This window comes from Carassius carassius, chromosome 47 (genome assembly GCF_963082965.1).
Source record: "Carassius carassius chromosome 47, fCarCar2.1, whole genome shotgun sequence".
Lineage (NCBI taxonomy): Eukaryota > Metazoa > Chordata > Actinopteri > Cypriniformes > Cyprinidae > Carassius > Carassius carassius.
The window spans coordinates 23,663,544-23,684,046 of NC_081801.1; the positions used below are offsets into that span (position 1 = coordinate 23,663,544).

General features: G+C 35.8%; 1 protein-coding gene across 1 annotated transcript in view; it reads right to left on the bottom strand.

Moving 5' to 3' along the window:
- Positions 1–19,845, bottom strand: part of LOC132130234 (gamma-aminobutyric acid receptor subunit beta-4-like) — a 57,028-nt gene extending 37,183 nt beyond the window's left edge. Inside the window, exons 1-2 of the mRNA XM_059541941.1 lie at positions 19,738–19,845; positions 17,619–17,713 (exon numbers count right to left, since the gene is read on the bottom strand). Of these exons, the coding sequence (XP_059397924.1) occupies positions 17,619–17,713; positions 19,738–19,817 (175 nt within the window). The 5' untranslated portion in view covers positions 19,818–19,845. The remainder of the gene's footprint in view (positions 1–17,618; positions 17,714–19,737) is intronic.
- Between the last annotated feature and the right edge of the window lie 658 nt (positions 19,846–20,503).

Sequence of the window (20,503 nt, forward strand, 5' to 3'; positions counted from 1 at the left end):
GCCACACATGGGCCATAACTGGCCTAAATCTCAGCCAGTTAATGAGCCTTAGCTGGCCCTGAACTGGGCCAAAACAGGTTTTATTATTGGTGCCAATTCTCCGCCTTAAGTAAACCATAATCCCCAAATCTGAGCCACACCTGAGCCTTACATAGCCCAGACCCAACCCAGACAGCAAGCAGTGTTGGCCCAGATCAAATGGATTTCACGCAGGCCAGATGTGAGTCGGATCTGGGCCAACACTATATTGCTGTCTGGGATTTTAATATTACATATTATTACCTTGTATATTACTATGATCGCAATTATTCATTTTGTGACATGCTTTAATGTAGACACAAACTATGCCAATAAAGTACATTAAACTGAAAAGAAAATCAGAATTAAAACCTACACGTCATTTAACTGTTCAATAAATAAACGTATTTATATTTATTTTTATAAAGAACAAATCAACCAATAAAGAGTGAGTATATAAAGTATACAGTCTATAAGAGAAACGTAACAGACACATGTAACTTAATCATAAGAATTTATTACAGATGTGTCAAAGAGCAGTACCACAGTAGTCCAAATGACGATGCATTGCAGTTGCAGTCCTCTCTGGCAGAATATAATAGTAGTGTGAGGAGCAGGACTAATTTAAGTTGTTAAACACTGAAAATACGATCCCAATCCACTCTGTCAAGGCACGCGTTTCACTGGAAACACGGCATGTCGCAATCTCTGACGAAACTGGCGAGAGCCAATGAGCGTTGGAGCTGCACTGAAACTGCATTTGTTAAAATTACAAATGACCTGCTTTTTGCGTCAGATCAAGACTGCATTTCATTGCTAGTTTTACTTGATCTTAGTGCTGCGTTCGACACCATAGATCATGAAATACTCATAGATCGATTACAAAACTATACAGGTATTCAAGGGCAGGCTCTAAGATGGTTAAGATCCTACCTGTCCAATCGCTACCATTTTGTTTATTTAAATGGGGAGGCATCTCATTTATCACCATTAAAATATTGAGTGCCGAAAAGGATCTGTCCTAGGTCCCCTTCTATTTTCTATATACATGTTGCCCCTTGGTAATATTATTAGAAAATACGGAAATAGCTTCCACTGTTATGCTGATGATACTCAGCTATATATCTCAACGAGACCAGATTCAACTTCTAAATTATCTAAGCTAACAGTGTGTTAAAAATGTAAAAGTTTGCATGACCAATAATTTTCTCCTATTTAATTCGGATAAGACAGAGACATTAATTATTGGACCAAAAAACAGTACACAGAATCTTTTAGATTACAATTTGCAACTAGACGGATGTACTGTTACTTCCTCGACAGTCAAAAATCTGGGTGTTATATTAGTCAGCAACTTGTAAATCATATTTCCTATATTACAAAAACTGCATTCTTCCATCTTAGAAACATTGCCAAGCTACGAAACATGTTATCTGTTTCTGATGCAGAAAAGCTAGTTCATGCATTCATGACCTCTAGACTGGACTATTGTAATGCACTTCTAAGTGGTTGTCCTGCTTCTTCAATAAACAAGCTACAGGTAGTCCAAAATGCAGCAGCTAGAGTCCTTACCAGGTCAAGAAAATATGATCATATTACCCCAATTTTAAAGTCTCTGCACTGGCTACCTATTAAGTTCCGTATCTGTTACAAATTATCATTACTTACCTATAAGGCCCTAAATGGTTTAGCTCCTGCGTACCTAACTAGCCTTCTACCACGTTACAATCCATCACGCTCCCTAAGGTCACAAAACGCTGGACTTTTGTTAGTACCTAGGATAGCAAAGTCCATTAAAGGAGGTAGAGCTTTTTCACATTTGGCTCCCAAACTCTGGAATAGCCTTCCTGATAATGTTCGGGGTTCAGACACACTCTCTCTGTTTAAATCTAAATTAAAAACGCATCTCATTCGCCAAGCATTCGAATAATGCATCTCTTAAATTGTGAGTGTAGTTGCATCTGATCAAATGCACATTCTTATTCTTTAGCTTGGGTTAAACTAATTGATTTTACTTTGTTGGAACAGCAGCTATGCTAATGATGTCCCTATTTGTTTCTATGTTTTGCCACGGGATTTACATCCAGTCTGGATCCAGAACACCTGAGAAGAGATGATGCTGACCCCTCAGAGGACCCAAGATCATGCTAACCCTGAATCAACAAACAGAACTAACAAATATTGCTACAAGTGTGACTGCATCATATAATAATTGCTGTTAATAATGTTCATCGTCTTGCTGACTACGTCTTGTATTCATTTTTCTGAAAAATCCTGTCATACGTGCACAAACTGACAGTCACCACTAATAAGCTACTACTAAATATTGTAGAAACGTAATTTTCTGTAAAGTTTATTTGTAACGATTTGTATTGTAAATAGCGCTATACAAATAAACTTGAACTGAATTGAATTGAAGTTTGATATCGGTGCCGTATAAATTGTTGTCAAACCTCTTATTTTTAAACAGTGACTATAGCTACAGAGGAAGGTGATACATATCGCCAATGAATGCGGTATTAATTTTATATCTGTTCCTCACACCAAGCATCACATGGATACAGGATTTAAATAAAAATAAAATACTTTCATGATCATTTTATTTAATGCTTGTGCATGACAGCATACTAATAAAAAATATGTCCCCCCACTCTCTATTATAGATCAGTGTGTGTCCCATAGTAAACCAAATAAATATTACATGATAATGGTTAAATACTCTGTCTTTCTCTTTTTTCATGTAAGGATTCTATGATTATTTGTACCAATAATAATAATATAAAATTTAATAAAATTATAATTAAGTGCAGTTTAATGCACTTGACTGATTTGCTTAATTTTTAAATGATAATGTTTCATTCTGTTTTGACTTGCTATTTCATTTTAACAATACTACACTTCATTCAAATGTGTGTGATCATTTAACCATTATCATGCAATATTGTATTTATCTTGTTTATCATGGGTCACATAATATGCTGCCAGATCTTAGCCTTGGGCCACATATCACCTGACTGATCTGGGCCACACTCCTCAACAATCAGCCCTCATGTTGTTTGCCAGATCCCCGCCGTGCCGTCATTGCCACACATGGCCCAGCTCTGGCTGAAAGGGTACATGCCATTGCCGACAGGAGGCCAGCAGTGCCACCTTGAGGCCACATGTGGGCCAAGTACGTTTGCTATGTGGGGAGTGTGCATTACTGAGTGCTTAACTCATGTAATGTCTGTTTCATTCCAACTGGCAACCAGAGGGCGCCCTCATGCAGAAACTCCACAAATGCATCACAGAAGTAATAGAACTCATGATGTTCCAGGAAATCCCTAATATGAATAAAGACATCCAGCTATCACTGTTAATGAATAAAATAAGATAGAAATGCTTGAACCTATTAAACATGAAGACAAGTAAACAAGTCACACATATATGGTTTATCTGTTTTCTTCAAGCCATCTTGGGGATTTTCATAATAATAAAGTAAATTTATAATCCAACGCTAATCAACTGAGCATTAAGATGCAGTGTCCTTCAATAATTCAGTGATTTTCTCCATCGTCCTGTTCTGATGCCATCTCTTGTTGTTGGATTGAAAATATCATAGTAGGGAGTGCCAAACATGAAATATCAACCTTCTACTGAAAGTCATTATGTCATTTATGTTAAACATCTGACTCTTTCCTTAAAAAAAAAAAAAAAACCCTCACACAAAGTTTTTATTGTTAATTGCCAAATGTTAGAATACTTTATGGATTGAATTTCAACTGTTGTTCCTTGCAAAATGTTTAAAATAATAATAATTAATAAACATAAAGCTGCAAGATACACCAGTAGATGGGGGTTATGCACTATTTTGGCATGTGATCTTAATAAAAGGCGCTGTGCTGCTTCAAATTGCCATAAAATTACTGGAACGACATTACTGGTAAATACAAAAATGTGCTGTTCACAAAGGCAACGACGTTCCTCTTTTTACCGATAAAGCACCATTCACACATCGATTTTGAAATACCGGTAAATTCTGTGACATCATCAACTGGAAATGCCATATGTGGTCAGTGTTTTTGTTGATGTTTTCATTTTTGTGTCAAACGTTCACAAAGTCATGCAGCTGCTTTTGGCCCAGAAACATCTTAATAGATTACTTCAAACTGAACTACACAGCTTGGAGTAAATGCGTTAATGTTACAACTTTCAACAAAATTTCTTCTGGGACTTCACCAGTATTTTTGAAAAGGTCTTGTACATACATGACCAGTTAACGGTAATTTACCAGTAAAGTCTGTACGTATGAAAAGGGTTATTGTCTCACTACACCACTATTTGCTGAAAGAGTAGTTAGCTACTGGAAAAGCTACATTGCTTTAAAAGTAACTGAGCTACTGTCAAGCTACTGAAAAATGTAGTAACATTAGCATCACAACTAGTAGTTACTGATGATGGAAACCATTATTTGAAGTGTGATTTTATTTATTTATTTGTTTATTTATTGGCTTACATCCTATTCATTTACATGGAGAGGGAAAGTTTTACGACCTATACTGCAGCCAGCCACCTGATAGTGATCAAAATGTTTTGGCTTTGGCAATCAAAACAAATCAAATGCAAAGATACAAAAAAGAAACTAATTTTAGTTAATCAATTAATTAATTGATTGATTAATTCAAGTACTGATGAGGGTGTCAAACAAAACTTTCTGGCATTCACCCTATAAATTGTATAAACAACACTTACCTTTTACAAGACGTGGCACAATGCAGATTCCAGTAGGCCCATTCTCCTATAAATCTATTAAATTATAATATTAATAATAATTATTTTTATTAGGCAGCCTATGATAATTCGGCTATCAAACTGCCCAGCTATTTCACTTCAGCACCGCGTTTCACACACACACACGCACACACACAGGCGCAAAAGAGGATGAGCCTGTAGCTGATGAAGAAGCCTCCATCCACAAACAGACCTACATCGTCTGCAGATATAAGGTATTTCATATCACTTTAACAAGTAATCTGAACAGCCTATATATGTGCAACATTTTAAGCGAGTTTAATGCCACAGTTATGTTAGAATGCATCTCATTCTTGTTTCTATGGTGGTGCGTCAGGCTCGACATGGGGTGCGTGGTCCGGAGCGCTGTATGACTAAAGCCTCTGTTTATTCTTTCCACGTCCGTGAGTCGACTATGGACCCTTATGTAGGCAAGACGTGAAAATATTTGGAGAGTGTGCGCGGAGGCTCTGAGCGGACGACCGCTTGCCTCTCATTTTTTATGACAGTGCGGACAACTGCATTTCAAAAGCACAGCTGCACATGTGCAGGCAATGTGAAGAAGCCCATTGCTATTCGAACCTGTGCAATCCGTCAATAAAAGAATATAAAGACAGCCAGATGTGCAACAATTCTGGGCAATTCTTTGTTCACATGTTTGTTGCAGAGCTGACCATCAGCAAACACTTTCGGAAATATAAATGGAAGAAGTCCGCGTCCACGCTGTCCGTGTGCACTTCCGGATCGCTCATGCGGAACATATAACACAGGCCTAATGCATCAGTTCAATTGAACTTTACTCCAAATATATTAATTACCTGTTTTGAACACTTTATATTTAACGTGTTCGTTTATGTCCAATATTAGTGTAAAACTGTTGGACTTTAACTGAAATCACAAATAGTAATGCTATGATAAGAACAAATAGTCTCTCTCTTGCTCCACCCATGCATGATAATATCGTGATTTGCCGATCTCACGGGCTGACGATATGATGATCTGAAAAATGACCATATCGCCCAACACTACTGTGTTTATCAGGTGATTGACCACCATGATGTACTAATTCTATCAGAAGCAGTTGTTCAGAACTATAAGTCATGATACATTTACCACATAAATTATTATTATTATTAATAATAATGATACCATAAATTAATGGTCAGTCACTGACCATTACCACCCATGCTGTTAAGACTTCAGCCTGATACTCCTGTCTTTAGAGTACATTCCATCTAAAACTGGAGTCTCTTAAGCCATCTAGTCTGACCTCATTGAGGCCAGTGTCTGCAAAATGATCGTGTATGTTATCAGTTCGTGCAAACTATTTAGAGAATGTTACTGGTGTCCATAACAACTTAAACCTTAGGTGGGAGCAAACCCACTGCAGCAACATGATATAATGTACTACATATCAGAGTATTTCAACTTGTTTCTGTTCTATGTTGTTGTCATACTGCTGCTACAGTAGGTGATTGCTCATTGGTTTGAATAAAAAAAGTCCACCCATAATTCTGATACCTAAATGTGGCTTGGTTTTCTCGTTCAGTTTGCATCTGTTAAACTGTTTTGCAAGTTTTATTGTCTGCCATGCACAGGTTCCACGGTTTGAGGTATCATTCATGTGCACTCAGTAATTTTTTCTTCATTAAAGAGGTTGCTAAAAATAATATTTTTGTCACTTTTTTTTTTCTTCTATGTAGAGCAGGTTGCCTCAGGTGGACAGACATGTTAAAGAGTTAGTTCACCCAAAAATTTAAATTAAGCCATAAATTACATCCTAGGTGTATAAGACTTTCTTCTTTCAAATGAATCCAGTTGGAGTTATTTTAAAAATTGTCTTTGATCTTTCAATCTGTTTGATGCCACTCAGTGGGTGTTGCACTGCATCGGTCCTTGAGAAGTTTAATAAAAAGTGCATTCATTAAAAAAAAGTGTCTCACATGACTCCAGGGGTGAGCAAAGGCCTCCTAGCGAATTGATGAGTTTTGTAAGAAAAATATCCATATTCAAAATGTAATAATCGCTTTAATCTAGATTGCGCTCACAGTTCCAGGGAACGAAGCAGTTCCAGGGAAATTACTTATGAGGTCAGCTTTGCTCATGCGCCGCTCAGAAATGATGCACGAGGAAACGCAGTGGAGAGATGAAAAAAAAAAACAATGGTCACTAATCAACAGTACAAAACGAGGATTTGTAAAGAAGAATGTCGAAGGATTTCGATATAAGCCAAAAGGAGACTGGTTTTAATTTGCTAAATTAAGGAAACTTTACTTCCTTTGCACCTGTCATCAAACGTTGGTTTTCACAAGACTCACCGACGCATGCACAATGCTGACCTCATACTTCATGCTCCTGGAACTGCTTCCGTTTTACAACAGTGAGCACAAGCTAGATTAAAGTGATTATTAAATTATTAGAATATATATATTTTTCTTACAAAAAAGCATTGATTCGATACAGAAGGCCTTTGTTCATCCCCCGGAGCCGTGTGAGACACTTTTTCTTAATGGATGCGCATTTTGTTAAACTTCTCAAGGGCCAATGCAGTGCAACACTCATTAAGTGGGATTAAACAGCTTGAAAGATCAAAGACAATTTTTTAAATAACTCCAACTGGATTTGTATGAAAGAAGAAAGTCATATACACCTAGGATGACTTCAAGGTGAGTAATTTATGGGCTAATTTTCATTTTTGGGTGAACTAACCCTTTAAAGGAATTGTTCATCCCAAAACGAAGGGATGAACAAAAATAATTTTCATGTCATTCCAATTCCTGGATTTCTTCTGTGTAACACAAAGGGAGATGATTGAAGAATGTGCCTCAAAATGTCTTATTTTGTGTTCCACATAAAAAAGAAATGCAACCCAGGCTCATTGGAAAAACACGATCATTGCGACATTTCTGCAAAATGATATTATGTTGCGATTATGTTGATATTTGTGTGAAAAGGAATAAAACCTGTTGGTGTTTTACGGGGGCACATTGTAGGTAGAGGACTTGTTTTTCCAATTAGCCTATGTTGTAGAAATTACATTTTTTAATTAAATGATGGCTTTTTTTTCATTTATGGAATAAATAAATTATATCTTATGATAAATATAGCATTGAGTAATTGAGAACTTAGACGAAAAAAAAAACACTTTAAGGTGTGGGGATTGTTCAAATCCCTAAGGCTAAGAATAAGCAATAGCAGTTGTGATGGTTGCCTTATTAAACGCCACTAAAAATGAAGTTCACTTGCAGAGAACACCAATGCGTCTATGTGGTAACTGTGACCTGGTTTAATATCAAGATACATGGCAAAACCAAGGCCTAGAGTAGCCTCATTCTTGAGGGAAAAGAGTCCATGTTCACATCTTTACATATGTGTCGTCACCATTTCAACCTTTGTTAATGGCGGGATCTGAGACCATAAAACCCATTTTAGAGGTGATGACAGCTAGATTTACTGTAAAGTACTGTCCCCAGAGTAAGGGGCTCAAACAGGAAGGCTAGGAGAGGGTAAGTAACCAAGTCCTCTCTTTTGCAATTATTGTGCAAAAAATCTGCACAGCAGTTCCCATTTTCCTGACATTGGGGGAGTTCTGCTGCTGGCCAGTGAATCATTGAACCTGTACTTCATGACCAAATTAAACACAGCAGAAACCTGTTTGTCCCTTTTCCTGGCATTTTAAAGGAGCCCAGTGAATATGCTGTTACATATAAGGAGAATAAACCACGCCTACCTAAAATGGCTTATTCTAAAACGCTCCCACGTCTACATCATGATATGGGAAGATTTTCATAATGCCCCCCAAATATTCACGCAAAGAAAGAAGGCATAACTTTTATTCTTGCTGTTGCTGCCGCCATGTTGTGGAGACCCTGTGTGTTTCGTTGTGAAAGCGAAACTACTTTGTTTGAACTAGAAATCAGTAGTTAAGTTGTATTTACAACACTGTTCCGGGACTGTTCATCCCAAATATTCAGATTTGTGCAGTGCATCTTGCGGAGGATGAGGACTGTTTCCTGTGAGAGTAGCCTACAATGCCGGTGTCTGATTCTATAAAGTGGGGCAATTACAACTTTTGCAAGGATAGTCTGATGCTTCTGACTCACAGGGGCCTATCATACACCCAGCGCAATGCGACGCAAGGTGTGTTTGCTAGTTTCAGTCCGGCGCCATTCGCATTTTCTCATCCAGCACCACGTCGTTTAATTAGCAAATGCATTTGCGCCCATTTGTGCGCCCATGGGCGTGCTAGTCTAAAAAATAAGTGTGTTCAGACGCATTGCTGGCGCATTGCTATTTTAAGGAGCTGAAAACAGACTGCGCCATAGACCAACTCAAACCTGGTCTAAAGTCTAAAGTCAATGGCGCAATATTTTTTTTGTTATTTAAAGAGCGTGTTGGTAGAAAATGCGCCTCTGGGTGGGTCCACAGTGCGCGTTGACTTTGCTTATTACACACAGGGATGCACATCACACAAACATGCCAAATATTAAAATCAAAAGGATTACAGTGTAAAAGAATATTAGGCTACATAAATACAAAAATGTAATGATGGATATTCATTGCGTGTATTAGAATTAGGCTACCCATTTGCAATTCAGCCTATTACTGCTTATAATGATGAATGCAATTGGCTATTGAACAATCGTGCCAACACACACATATATATTAACTCATCACGCAGAGCTTTGGTGGATGCCTGCTTGTCCCGTAGATGATCTGCTCGCACGCTTTAACTTTGCGCACTAGTAGATCGGTTTCTTCGCTTGAGAAGTATTCAGCTTTTCCGCCAACAAATTCCACCATGTGAATAGCGATCCGCCCTGGCGCGAGCGCATCTCGCTCTTAAAGGGAATGTGAGATGACACTCTGGTTGGTTTATTGAACGTTACGCCCATTACTCATTAAAAGAATAGGGACAACCCATTCCAAAAATGCGCCCTGGCGCACAGACCGTTTTTCCGTCATTAAAATAGCGGATTTGGACACACCCTGAGTGCACCTGCGCTTTACACTTTGCATTTAGATCATTAAAATAGGGCCCACAGTCTGTCAGTACGTTTTTATATGTAAAAGATTTGCCATTGATGATTCAAACGCGGGTTTTGAGCAGTGTAGTGTAGAGCTTGTTGTTTGTCGTCTCTCCAGTCACATATGCAGACATGATTTTGTTTACGCAGCGCGATACACAACGTGTAAAAAGACAGTATAAGTCATTATAATCAGTAATTATGTCCCCACTGGATGCAACAAATGCCTTGTTTGTAATGGGTTTTATTTGTTTTACTGGGACACACATCATCACAGTATGGTAAGGGGTGTAACATTTCCATCACACACTTGAGGCATTCTGCCAATAACAGTGCACTGGATAGCTGGCCAATCAGCGTAAACTTCGCTTTTCAGAATGTCTAAGTATGTAAAAATCAACGTGTTTCAGAAAGGCGGGGCATAGAGGAGAAACAATAATTTACAGTATGTGAAAAAGAATGTTCTTTTTTAAACTTAAACCACATAAACACATAGAAAATAATGTTATTTTAAGCAACGTCATATGACCCCTTAAAGACAGTGTACAGACATATACATCATCCCAAGTTAAGATTTATCCAAAGCTCCTTGCCCGTGACAGTTGCATGTAATGCACAGCAATGCATTAAGCTTGAAGGAGAAGTGTCAGCTTGTTCGTTCCATCAGAGTGACCACATATCATCAAACACACCCACATACATTGTTGTCTAGGGCCGGTGATAGTAAATCACACTGCTAACGAGATGGTCTGCCCTCTGGCTACTCTGCACTGCTATTTGTCTTTGGACTTAGCAACCATTTGGATTATATATCGGCCCTGTGATGTAAATGTACACGTTAGTTGTGGTGCCATATAGCACTTGAGTTAGGACTCCTATATGTTTGCATCTACAGAAACCACTTTTACTGACCACTTTAACAGTAGAAGCACCATTAATCTAATGTGATTTCATGTTTTTCATCCTTGCTGTTTGAAATGTTTATGATTCAATTTTGTTAAGGCTTTTGAGTTTTTGAAATTAGGTATTGTCTCTGCATTATGATACCGAGAAGCTATACATGCTTTTTAAATGTTTTCTATTTCATATTTATTTCATAGTTATAGCACATCTGAGATATTTTTTTGTGACATTTCTCCAAATTCCAAGTGAATAAACAAAGTGTTGATGTAACAAAGACTTTAAAACATTGCCAATAGTACTGAAATTGTAAGAGACACTGATAACCCAGCACAGGAAAAACACTTACTGCTACAATTTACAGGCCACTGCTTTTTATTAGATTCCCTGCAGTCCATGGGGGCAACTTACATCTTGGGTAAAATGGTAAGCTCCTCAATGATAATGTAATTAGCGGCCTTCAGTTCATAGTTTCATTTCAGTGGTCACTCTCTTAGGCTACAGGCCTTATTCCTCAGGGAGCAGGACACCCATCTTTTTCATATGAAGCTGAAGTACCAATGAGACAAAGAGAGGGAATCTAGCATACTGTGAATGACTGTAATCTGATGTGGGTTTTATATCTTATATCCACATATTAAAGGTGGCACAGCATATTTGAATAAACAAAAGCAAATGAAATTTAAGAGCTACAGTAGATGGATTGTCATGACATAACTTCAGTTTTGGTCTGTTCATCAGACAGAGATATCATATGACTTTCGAAGACCTGGAACATGATGCAAAAATCTTTTGGACTGCTTTTAATAACAATTTAAAGAACAGTTATTTTTGATGTATTTTCTAACATGCGAAAAGGTAATATATTTTAAATGTACTAAATTGCAAATTCATCATTAAAAATGAGCATGCAAGTTTGAATAGAAATGACTCTAAAGTAATTTTAGTTTAATGTAAATGCTTGTCACTGCATCAAAAGTAAAATTTAACCACTTCAAAGACAGAAGTAATTATGAAATTACATATAAAGATGTACTTGGGTCCTCCTTAATTGGGTAAAAAAAGCACACTTAAGTAATGTAACTAATTGCATTTATAATAAACTTTAAAATAAATGTACTGCATATTAAATAAACATAATATTTCAATTATAAATAGTACATGTAGCAAATTAACTCAAAAGGGAAATGTACATAATTACAATTAATTATTATAGTAGTAACTGTAGCAGAAGTAATATAACCATCAACTAATCTGTTGTGAACATTCAGTGTAATTTAATATCAACTCTAAGAAATTATATTTTCATGGCCACAGAAAATAACTTTTTTACAGTACTACTGAATTAGAGCATGTAACAAGATCGGCTCATAAAAGAGGTCAGTGAGCCAATGCTGACTTATACTTTTGGAGGGAAAGTTTACGACTCTTTGCATTTAAACATGGTATTTAGCATATGTAACTGGATTGGGGGCTGATGCAAAAACTATTAAAGAATCTTAGAACACTAATATGTGGCATAGGTATCAACCTATATTATACATTCTCATTTAGATAATCAAAATACACATTCAGATACTAAATATGGTATAGGTGAGGTTACATTAACTAGTGGTTCTATCATAAGCACACATAAAACAGTAAACAATACAAAATAATCTATACAAGACAGTAATAATCACACACACACACTGACTTGGGGATATGCATTTCATTCACAGAAATGTCTGGCTATGAATTCATGAAATAAGTCCTTTCCTATGGGCAGTGTGTGTCCGTTTCAAAGTGACTTCCAGTGGGGTGAGGTCAATCCCATTGGGCCATAAAAGCTATGTTATCAGGCTGAGGTGTCCTGACTGCCATGGTAACCAGTGTCCTGGGTGGTCATTTACAGAGATCCCGGCACCCAGTCAGATTCGGGTCTGTTGGATTATTTATTAAATATAACAAATAACAACGTGTCTGATTTGTCCATCCATTACATACATTTGCTATCAACATGCTATTAGTCCAAGTGCCCTTAAAACAGAACAATCATTTTGCACTTACATCTATTTTTTAAAAGCTTATTATTTCTGTATTATTTTCTTTTCAAAAATATACCAAAATTTTACTTTTTCCCACAAGGGATTCTTGCGGTGTTTGTGTTTGTGCATTAACAGTGGCCTTGTCACTAAATCAGATAAATGTGGTTAATTGAGAGATACGCACTTTCAATCTTTCTGTGCAGGCAGATTGTAATAGGAATCTCAGTCAAACCATCCTCTGATTCAGACAAACAGACAGGAGCTTGTTCTGTCAGAATGCCCTGTGTGTGGGCGGCTGTATGTCTGGAGGGGTGCCGGGAAGCATGAACTGCTTATGTAATGTAAACACACACAGGTAAATTTTGTGTTGATGTTCACACATATATACAGATGAGAGAGAACTATGACCCTGCTATGTGAGAGTGAATGTAAATGTGTTTAATTTTTTTTTACAAATAATGCTTTTGTATATGACAAATTGACATGCTGTAAATACTATAAATACCTTATATACCTCTACACTCAGTCAGCAAAAGCTAATTATTATTATTATTATTATTAACTGTATAGATGGATTGATGGATGGATAGATGGATGGCTTTTTAGAAAGGTAGTGATCTTACTTATCACTTACAGTAATTACTAATCAGACTAATTAAATTATTTTACAAATAGCACTGCAATATCCTGTTTTAATGTCAAATTGCATTGAAAACACAGTTAATTATAATTAATCATAATTCATTATTAATATTCTAATAATATTTTAGAAAATCTGAGTAATTTTATTTCCATAGTGTGAATATAAAAGATAACTCTTTATGATGCAAAAGAAGGAAAAAAGGTCGTTGATTTATGGCCTTGGGTGTGACATGTTGCGTATCTAGGCAACTGTATTCATGTTCCATTCTGTTGATTAAACTTTCAACATGTTTTTTTTATTATTTTTTTTTTTTTTATGAGCAGCACATAAACAGGCCCCGTCGACATAGCCGGCCTGAACCAGACCTGAGAACATGTAGGTATCTTTTGTTAGAGAGGATGACTTGAAATGAGAAACAGCAATCTTGTAAATTCAAAGTCTTCAGAGACCTTCATAGGCTGCCCTGATTATTGAGGTTGTAAATAAGGCCAGCACTGACTGTAATTATTCCACTGTCTAACTCTATTATACAATGGGGAATTCTGTTTCATATCAAAATGATCATTTTCCATTGTCATGTTTTCAATGGAATATTCACACTGTTTAGGAGATTATTCATAAGTGATCATGTACAGCAGGTCACAAGCCAAAAATTAACCCAGACATGGTGATCAGGATTTGCAGCAGGTTTTGTTTCACAATAATAGCCAGCTAACTGTACACAGCAGCTTACCTAATGAATACAAAATAAAAAGATGCTAATGCTAATAAAAATGAATAATGATGTTCTTAACAGATATTTAATTGCTCTAGAATTGAAATTGGATCTGATCAGCAGGTTAAATTTTGGGACCTAACCAAAATGGTTAAGGTTAGGTCCCAATAAAGCAGCATCCACTGTATGGTTTTAATTTTTATATAATATACTAAAGCTGTAGTGTGCTTATCCTTTGTGAAAAAATAAAAATAATAAATAGATCAAATATTTTCTTTTTCAAAGTATTTTCTTTTTTTTATTCAATACTACTACTACTACTACTACTACTACTACTACTACTACTACTAATAATAATAATAATAATAAAGATCATAAAAAGTATAAAGCTCAAATCCAGTGACAATCAAACCATTAATCATATCGAATCCTTGAAATGTCTCTGAAAAATTACAACAGTATCTCATGAGGAATGATTATGATGATGAATACAAGTAGATAGACAACTACTAGCATATTTCACCCTAAACATCAGCATCAAATATGGTCTCCAAATTCTATGGATTCATCAATGTTTATAAAGACATCTCACTCAAACATTAAATGTAATCTGAATTCTGAATAGACTGTACACCACATCGGGCTATTTCTTGAGAATGGGAGCCAAAGCCAGTAACCACAATACAAACACTTAAGGAAACGGCGTCGAGTGTAAAGCAAAGCTGAATAAAATGACTCATCATCTACTGCTGAAACAATGAACACGAACAGGGTGAGAATGTTAGAATCTTATACGGTACATGTTAGTCTCAGCCTCACACAGCCACCCGTGGAATATTTAATGGTATTTCGTAGAAATGCTAATAATTAGGGCTGTTGATTTAACACATTAATCTAATAAATTAGTAATGGGGAAAAAATACATACATTTTTTAATGCAATTAACACACCCGCCATATGTATGTCATCTTACATTTCATGAGGTCTGTTTGAGTTAAAGTGGTGTTGTGCAGACCATTCAGTGTTTGACATCAAAGTAATGAAAAGCTTTTTTGGTCATTGTACTTTGATGTCATAGTCCAATGTGTCTGCGCAGCACCGCTTCAAGTTGAACACATCCTTACAAACTCAAGATATTAAAGAAGTTTTTGTCTCTTATATTTCTATTATATAACACATGCAACGAGTGCAATATTACAAAGCACAAATGTGATATTGATTTTGTACAACAGTTTAGTAAATAAGAACTTGATATTCAGTTATTTTTTAGACACAATATTGTCTGTTTTGCTCAGTTTTGCTTAACCCAAACATTGTACAACTTCCGAGCAAAACACAGTTTCTGAATGAAACAGCGTTTTGACCGAATCGAGTAAATCAATAACTCAATAGCCCATTCATAAAGAGAGACACTTTATTCCTAAAAGACTCATCTATTTAAACTAATCAAAAAATGAAATTATGAACTTCTAAATGAGCATAAAATGGAAACTTTATGTGTTTGAGACAAACAGAAGTAAATTATGTGAAGCTTTGTTTTCTATTTAATAATAAGTGCATTCATAACATTTGGAGAGACAAAATCTACATATCAAGTCTGCTAAATAGCATGGAAATGTAAAGATTTGTGATGAGTACAGTTTGCAGGTGCAACCATAACTGTCAACAAATTGCAGATATTTCATAGCATTCAAATGTTTTGCACTGTAATACCGCAAACTAAAGTTGTGAAACTATGCTCGCATGCGTAAGTAGACTTTGCATTCATGTGTTGGTGCGATTTGAGGGGTGCGCACATACACAAATACACAACGACCAAACCCCGCAGCTATCGCTCTAGCCGACCAAAGAGATGAAGCTCTTTTAGGATGACCTGGTTTCTCAACCACCTAACTGGCCTCTTTCCTTCTTTCCATCACTATCCTCTCTGCCCTCTTCACCCTCCCTCTCTCTCTATCTCTCTCTCTCTCTCTTTGCTGGCTATGACATAGCTGTGGTCTGTGTCCAATTAAAATGCATGGTGCTCCAAAGCTGAAGTTGGTCAGCAGTTGTGTCAGGAGACTTGGGCTCTGACTGATGATGGAATTATCAGGATGTGATAGACTACAGTTCCCTGGTGTGTATCAGAGCGATACAAGTGAGCAGCGCTGCAGGGTAACTGACCTCACATCAGTGCTCTGTGGAGGGGCCATAACTGCTGATGAAATGACTGAAAATTATTTGTGTGTTGTACACTGTGTTGAAGAGAAGAGCTGGGTAGTAACTGATTATATGTAATCTGGATTACGTAATCAGATTCCAAAAAAATAAATTCTTTAATTTGATTACTTCTTAAATTACTTGGAATCACACTGCAGATTATTGATTGCATATTCACACAACAGCAATAAACTAGCAGTAAGCATAATATATTTTGTAAGTGTTTTATTTTGATTGACGTTATAAAATTATTTATTATCATTTTAGATTTTATTTTTTTTAGCAATTTGGGAAACCCTGACATAATGTAATGTTTAATGCACATGTTGTAAATAACAAGAAATGTATTATATTTTCTTACTCTTTGTATTTTTTATGTACAAGATTATCCTATTTAACAGTGTGATAAACAACTTAATCTAAAAGTAATAAAAAAATTGTCAGATTATATTACCTAAAACGTGTTACGTAATGGATTATGTTACTAACTACACTTTTTGTCATGTAATATGGAATCAGTAACAAACTACAATTCGTAAGTAATCTACCCAATCTATCTTTATTGAAGAGAACATAGAATGTGTTAATGATCTCAAATTGGTCATTGTATTCTAAAATACTGTAAATCAGACAACAATGCAGCACTTGACATTTCTACCAACAAATACAAAAACACAAAAAAGCCGCTATGGTAAAAACATAATTATATTCTGAGAAAATCTACATATATGATATTTGAATACAGCTGAACTGAAGAGTATTCTGTAGCAAATGTATAGTCTTTTTGCAATATCAGCGGACAAACAGAAGGCTTGTGATAAATAGCCGGACAAGCTGACTTCTGGGTGTGGTGAAACAAAATTTCCCCCGACTTTGTGGTTCTAAAAGCATCTTGTTGTCCTTCAACAATGTAAACGTGTGCAGAAATATGGACCATGAGCAGCAACCTAAAACGGTGTGCTCAGCCTTTGTGAAACTGTACCAACACAACTTTTCACAGGGGGCGGGGGGTTACAGTACAGCACAGTGCCTTTCCATCTCAAACAGCCCTTTGTTTTCTTTCAGTAGCTCCTAACCTTGAGATTGATGCTATTAAACAATGAGACATTTCAGCAATTTCTAAAAAATGTGTGCCTTCGTACATTCACTTTAACATTCAGTCTTCACATGAGACCACAAGTAACATACAACACTGCATTGCGTGATTATGTACATACTGCATCAGTCAATGATAATGTTTATCACTATACTCCAGATAAGTAACCTTTTCTACAGTGACTGGTGAGTATATATGATTTCTAATAAAGAATCATGTGTACCTCCGAAGTCTGGCCGAAGACGGATGTCATACCCCTTCAGCAATTTGTCCACTGTCGTCTTGGCCACAGATATCCCGCTACTTCCGGTTGAGGTGCTGCAGGAGAAAGAATTGAGAGAACTTTTTGTTAAAATTCAGCTAAAGCAAACTATACAACGTGCAGCTAATTTGTCAATTCATGTGATTTGATTAAATCAGATTTTATTGATGATTTTATTGCACTGCATTTTGTATTTATTCAGGTTTTCTTTTTCTTGAATGTTGCCAATACGATGAGGCTTATCTCTAGATCAATATAACCAACACATAATCATTAACATCAATCTTTAGGATTGAACAATTCATTGCTTTTTTTCAGGGCATATGTTATTGAGAGTCCCATTTAATCTAAAAAAGTAACACCTACAAAAAGCACACTTCACAAAAATGTACGACTGTGTCATTTTTCTGAATAACAAAAACCATAAAGCATTATATTTTCAGCAATCAACAGAGGGTGGTCAGTTCAACATGCAACTTTGACGACTGGTATGACTGGGTTTATCTGATTCAAACATGCAGTCTACAGCCAGGTCCAGGGACCCCTGAGGCTCTGTGAACAGATGGGTAGTTGATGCATAACATATTCCTTTTCTTCATCAACATCAAGCATTTAGGATAAAATGTTTAGATGAAATTGTAGTCCGTTTTACCACTTTGTCCTAACTATATATATATATATATATATATATATATATATATATATATATATATATATATTATGGTTATGTTGTTTGACAATTTATTTTTTAAAGTGCAAATATTCAGTCTCAATTACTATGAGGTCATTAAAACTGTATGCCTATTAATTAATACATAAAATAGAAATAGAATGTTACACAGCAGGATGTATCAGCTTACAAAAATACATAGTTACCTGTAAATATAGAAACGTATTCTTTATATTTGTTTGTTTAATAATGTATTAGAATTATTTGTAAATGTAATAATAATAATAATAATAATAATAATAATAATAATAATAATAATAATAATAATAATAATAATAATAATAATAATAATAATAAATGGCATTGGGTTTTAAGCCACCACTGTTGATTTCATGTTTTTACTGACTAATCATAAATAAACGAGTGTGACGAGTATGGGCAGCGATGTTTAAAGTATAATCAGGCTTGTCATTTGTCTTACAGGTGTTCCACAAACACAGTATGACATGGAGAAAGGGTATGTGCATTCGGCCTCCGAGGCTTCAAAGCCACGTCATCTCAATGATCACCAGTGAACACATGTCATTAACCATTATTGACTGATGGGTGTCATCGTTTTTATTCTTATTGGCTGAGTGATGATGGATCTCTCCTACCGCCAGCGACATGGTGGCATGGGTGGGGGTAGATCAGAAGAAAACACTGATCTTTTGTATTTCACTCAATGGATCATTGCATAAAAAAGAATCAAAAGAATAAATGTATAAAAAATAAATAAAAAATAATTAAATAAATAAATAAACAAATAAATAAATAATTATGGGTTAAATATGTTGGCAAACGATGTTAAAAATAATCAAATAAATAAATAAATCGTTAGTGTTGCTACAACATGTTGATTAAACGAGATTCAAAACACAGCTTTATGACCTGATTTTAATTGATGCCAGAATACTGAGTTGTCACTGATAAATCACAAGCCCAAGTGGACGTAGAATTTAGTTAGAAAAATGGTAATATACAGTATATATATATATATATATATATATATACTAATTATTATTATTATTATTATTACTATTTAATTAGTTTACTGTTTAACTGAACAGGGATTTTTAAAAGGCCTATATGCACTGTAGAATCGATGAGAGCATGTTTCTTACACATATGATTTCTCTCTCAACCCCCCCCCCCCCCACTTCACTCTCAAACACTGCTCACACATACACAAACAGATTTGACTTATCCATATAAAAAGAAAACAACAACAACAACAAAGTGGCATAGAAAATTAAGAATTATGTCATTATTCCCTATCTGTCAATCATCTGAGTGTCTATTAGAATTTGACCGACACGTGGGCTCATTTAATTGACCAGTCATAATTTCCAATATTCATAATTTTCTTACCTTTGTGCAAAGCAGACAAAGGACAAGGCCGCCAGAGCAGAAATAATTCCACATAATTTGTCTTCTTGAGGACCCAACATTTCCACAAATCCGTTTATTCAGTTTCAGTAATCCAACCGTCCGTGATCCAAACTGATGTCGAAAAAGAAAAAAAGAAAGAAAGAAGAAGAAAAAAAATCCAACAGAAAGGGATGGGAGAAAAAAAAAAAGCCAAATGAATGACTGAGATCAAAGCATCAATGCACACATTTGTGATGGCCCCGTGGAGAAAAAAAAGGAGAAAATAAACAAAAAAAGAAAAAACAAACAAACAAAAAAATAAATATAAAATTAAAAAAGTGGGAAAAGACAAACAAAAAATATTTAATTGGTCCCAGCTGTTTTTCTTCAGCTATGGAAATCCGTGCAAGTCAGAGACCCCCTCGATCAACACTAGAAGATCAGACATCTTTCAGCTTCGACAGAACTTCTGAAAAAAAAAGTGCTGGAAAGTCTTCTTCAACCAAACCATGGATGAAAAATAAAAATAAATGATATGATGATGAAAAAAAGGGAATATCAAAAAAGGAGTATCAGTCTCCTTCTACTCCTGTCGTCGCAGTTTCCAGGTCCAAAGCTGTGGACAAGCCATGGCTCCAGTGTTGCTCCTTCAAAGAGGGGGTGCTCCACAGTATGTGGTATTTTTATTTATTTTCCCCCTCAGCTATAAAGGTTGGAGGTGGGGGGAAAATGAAATCTGCATCCCCTACTGCTGATGGTAGAAATG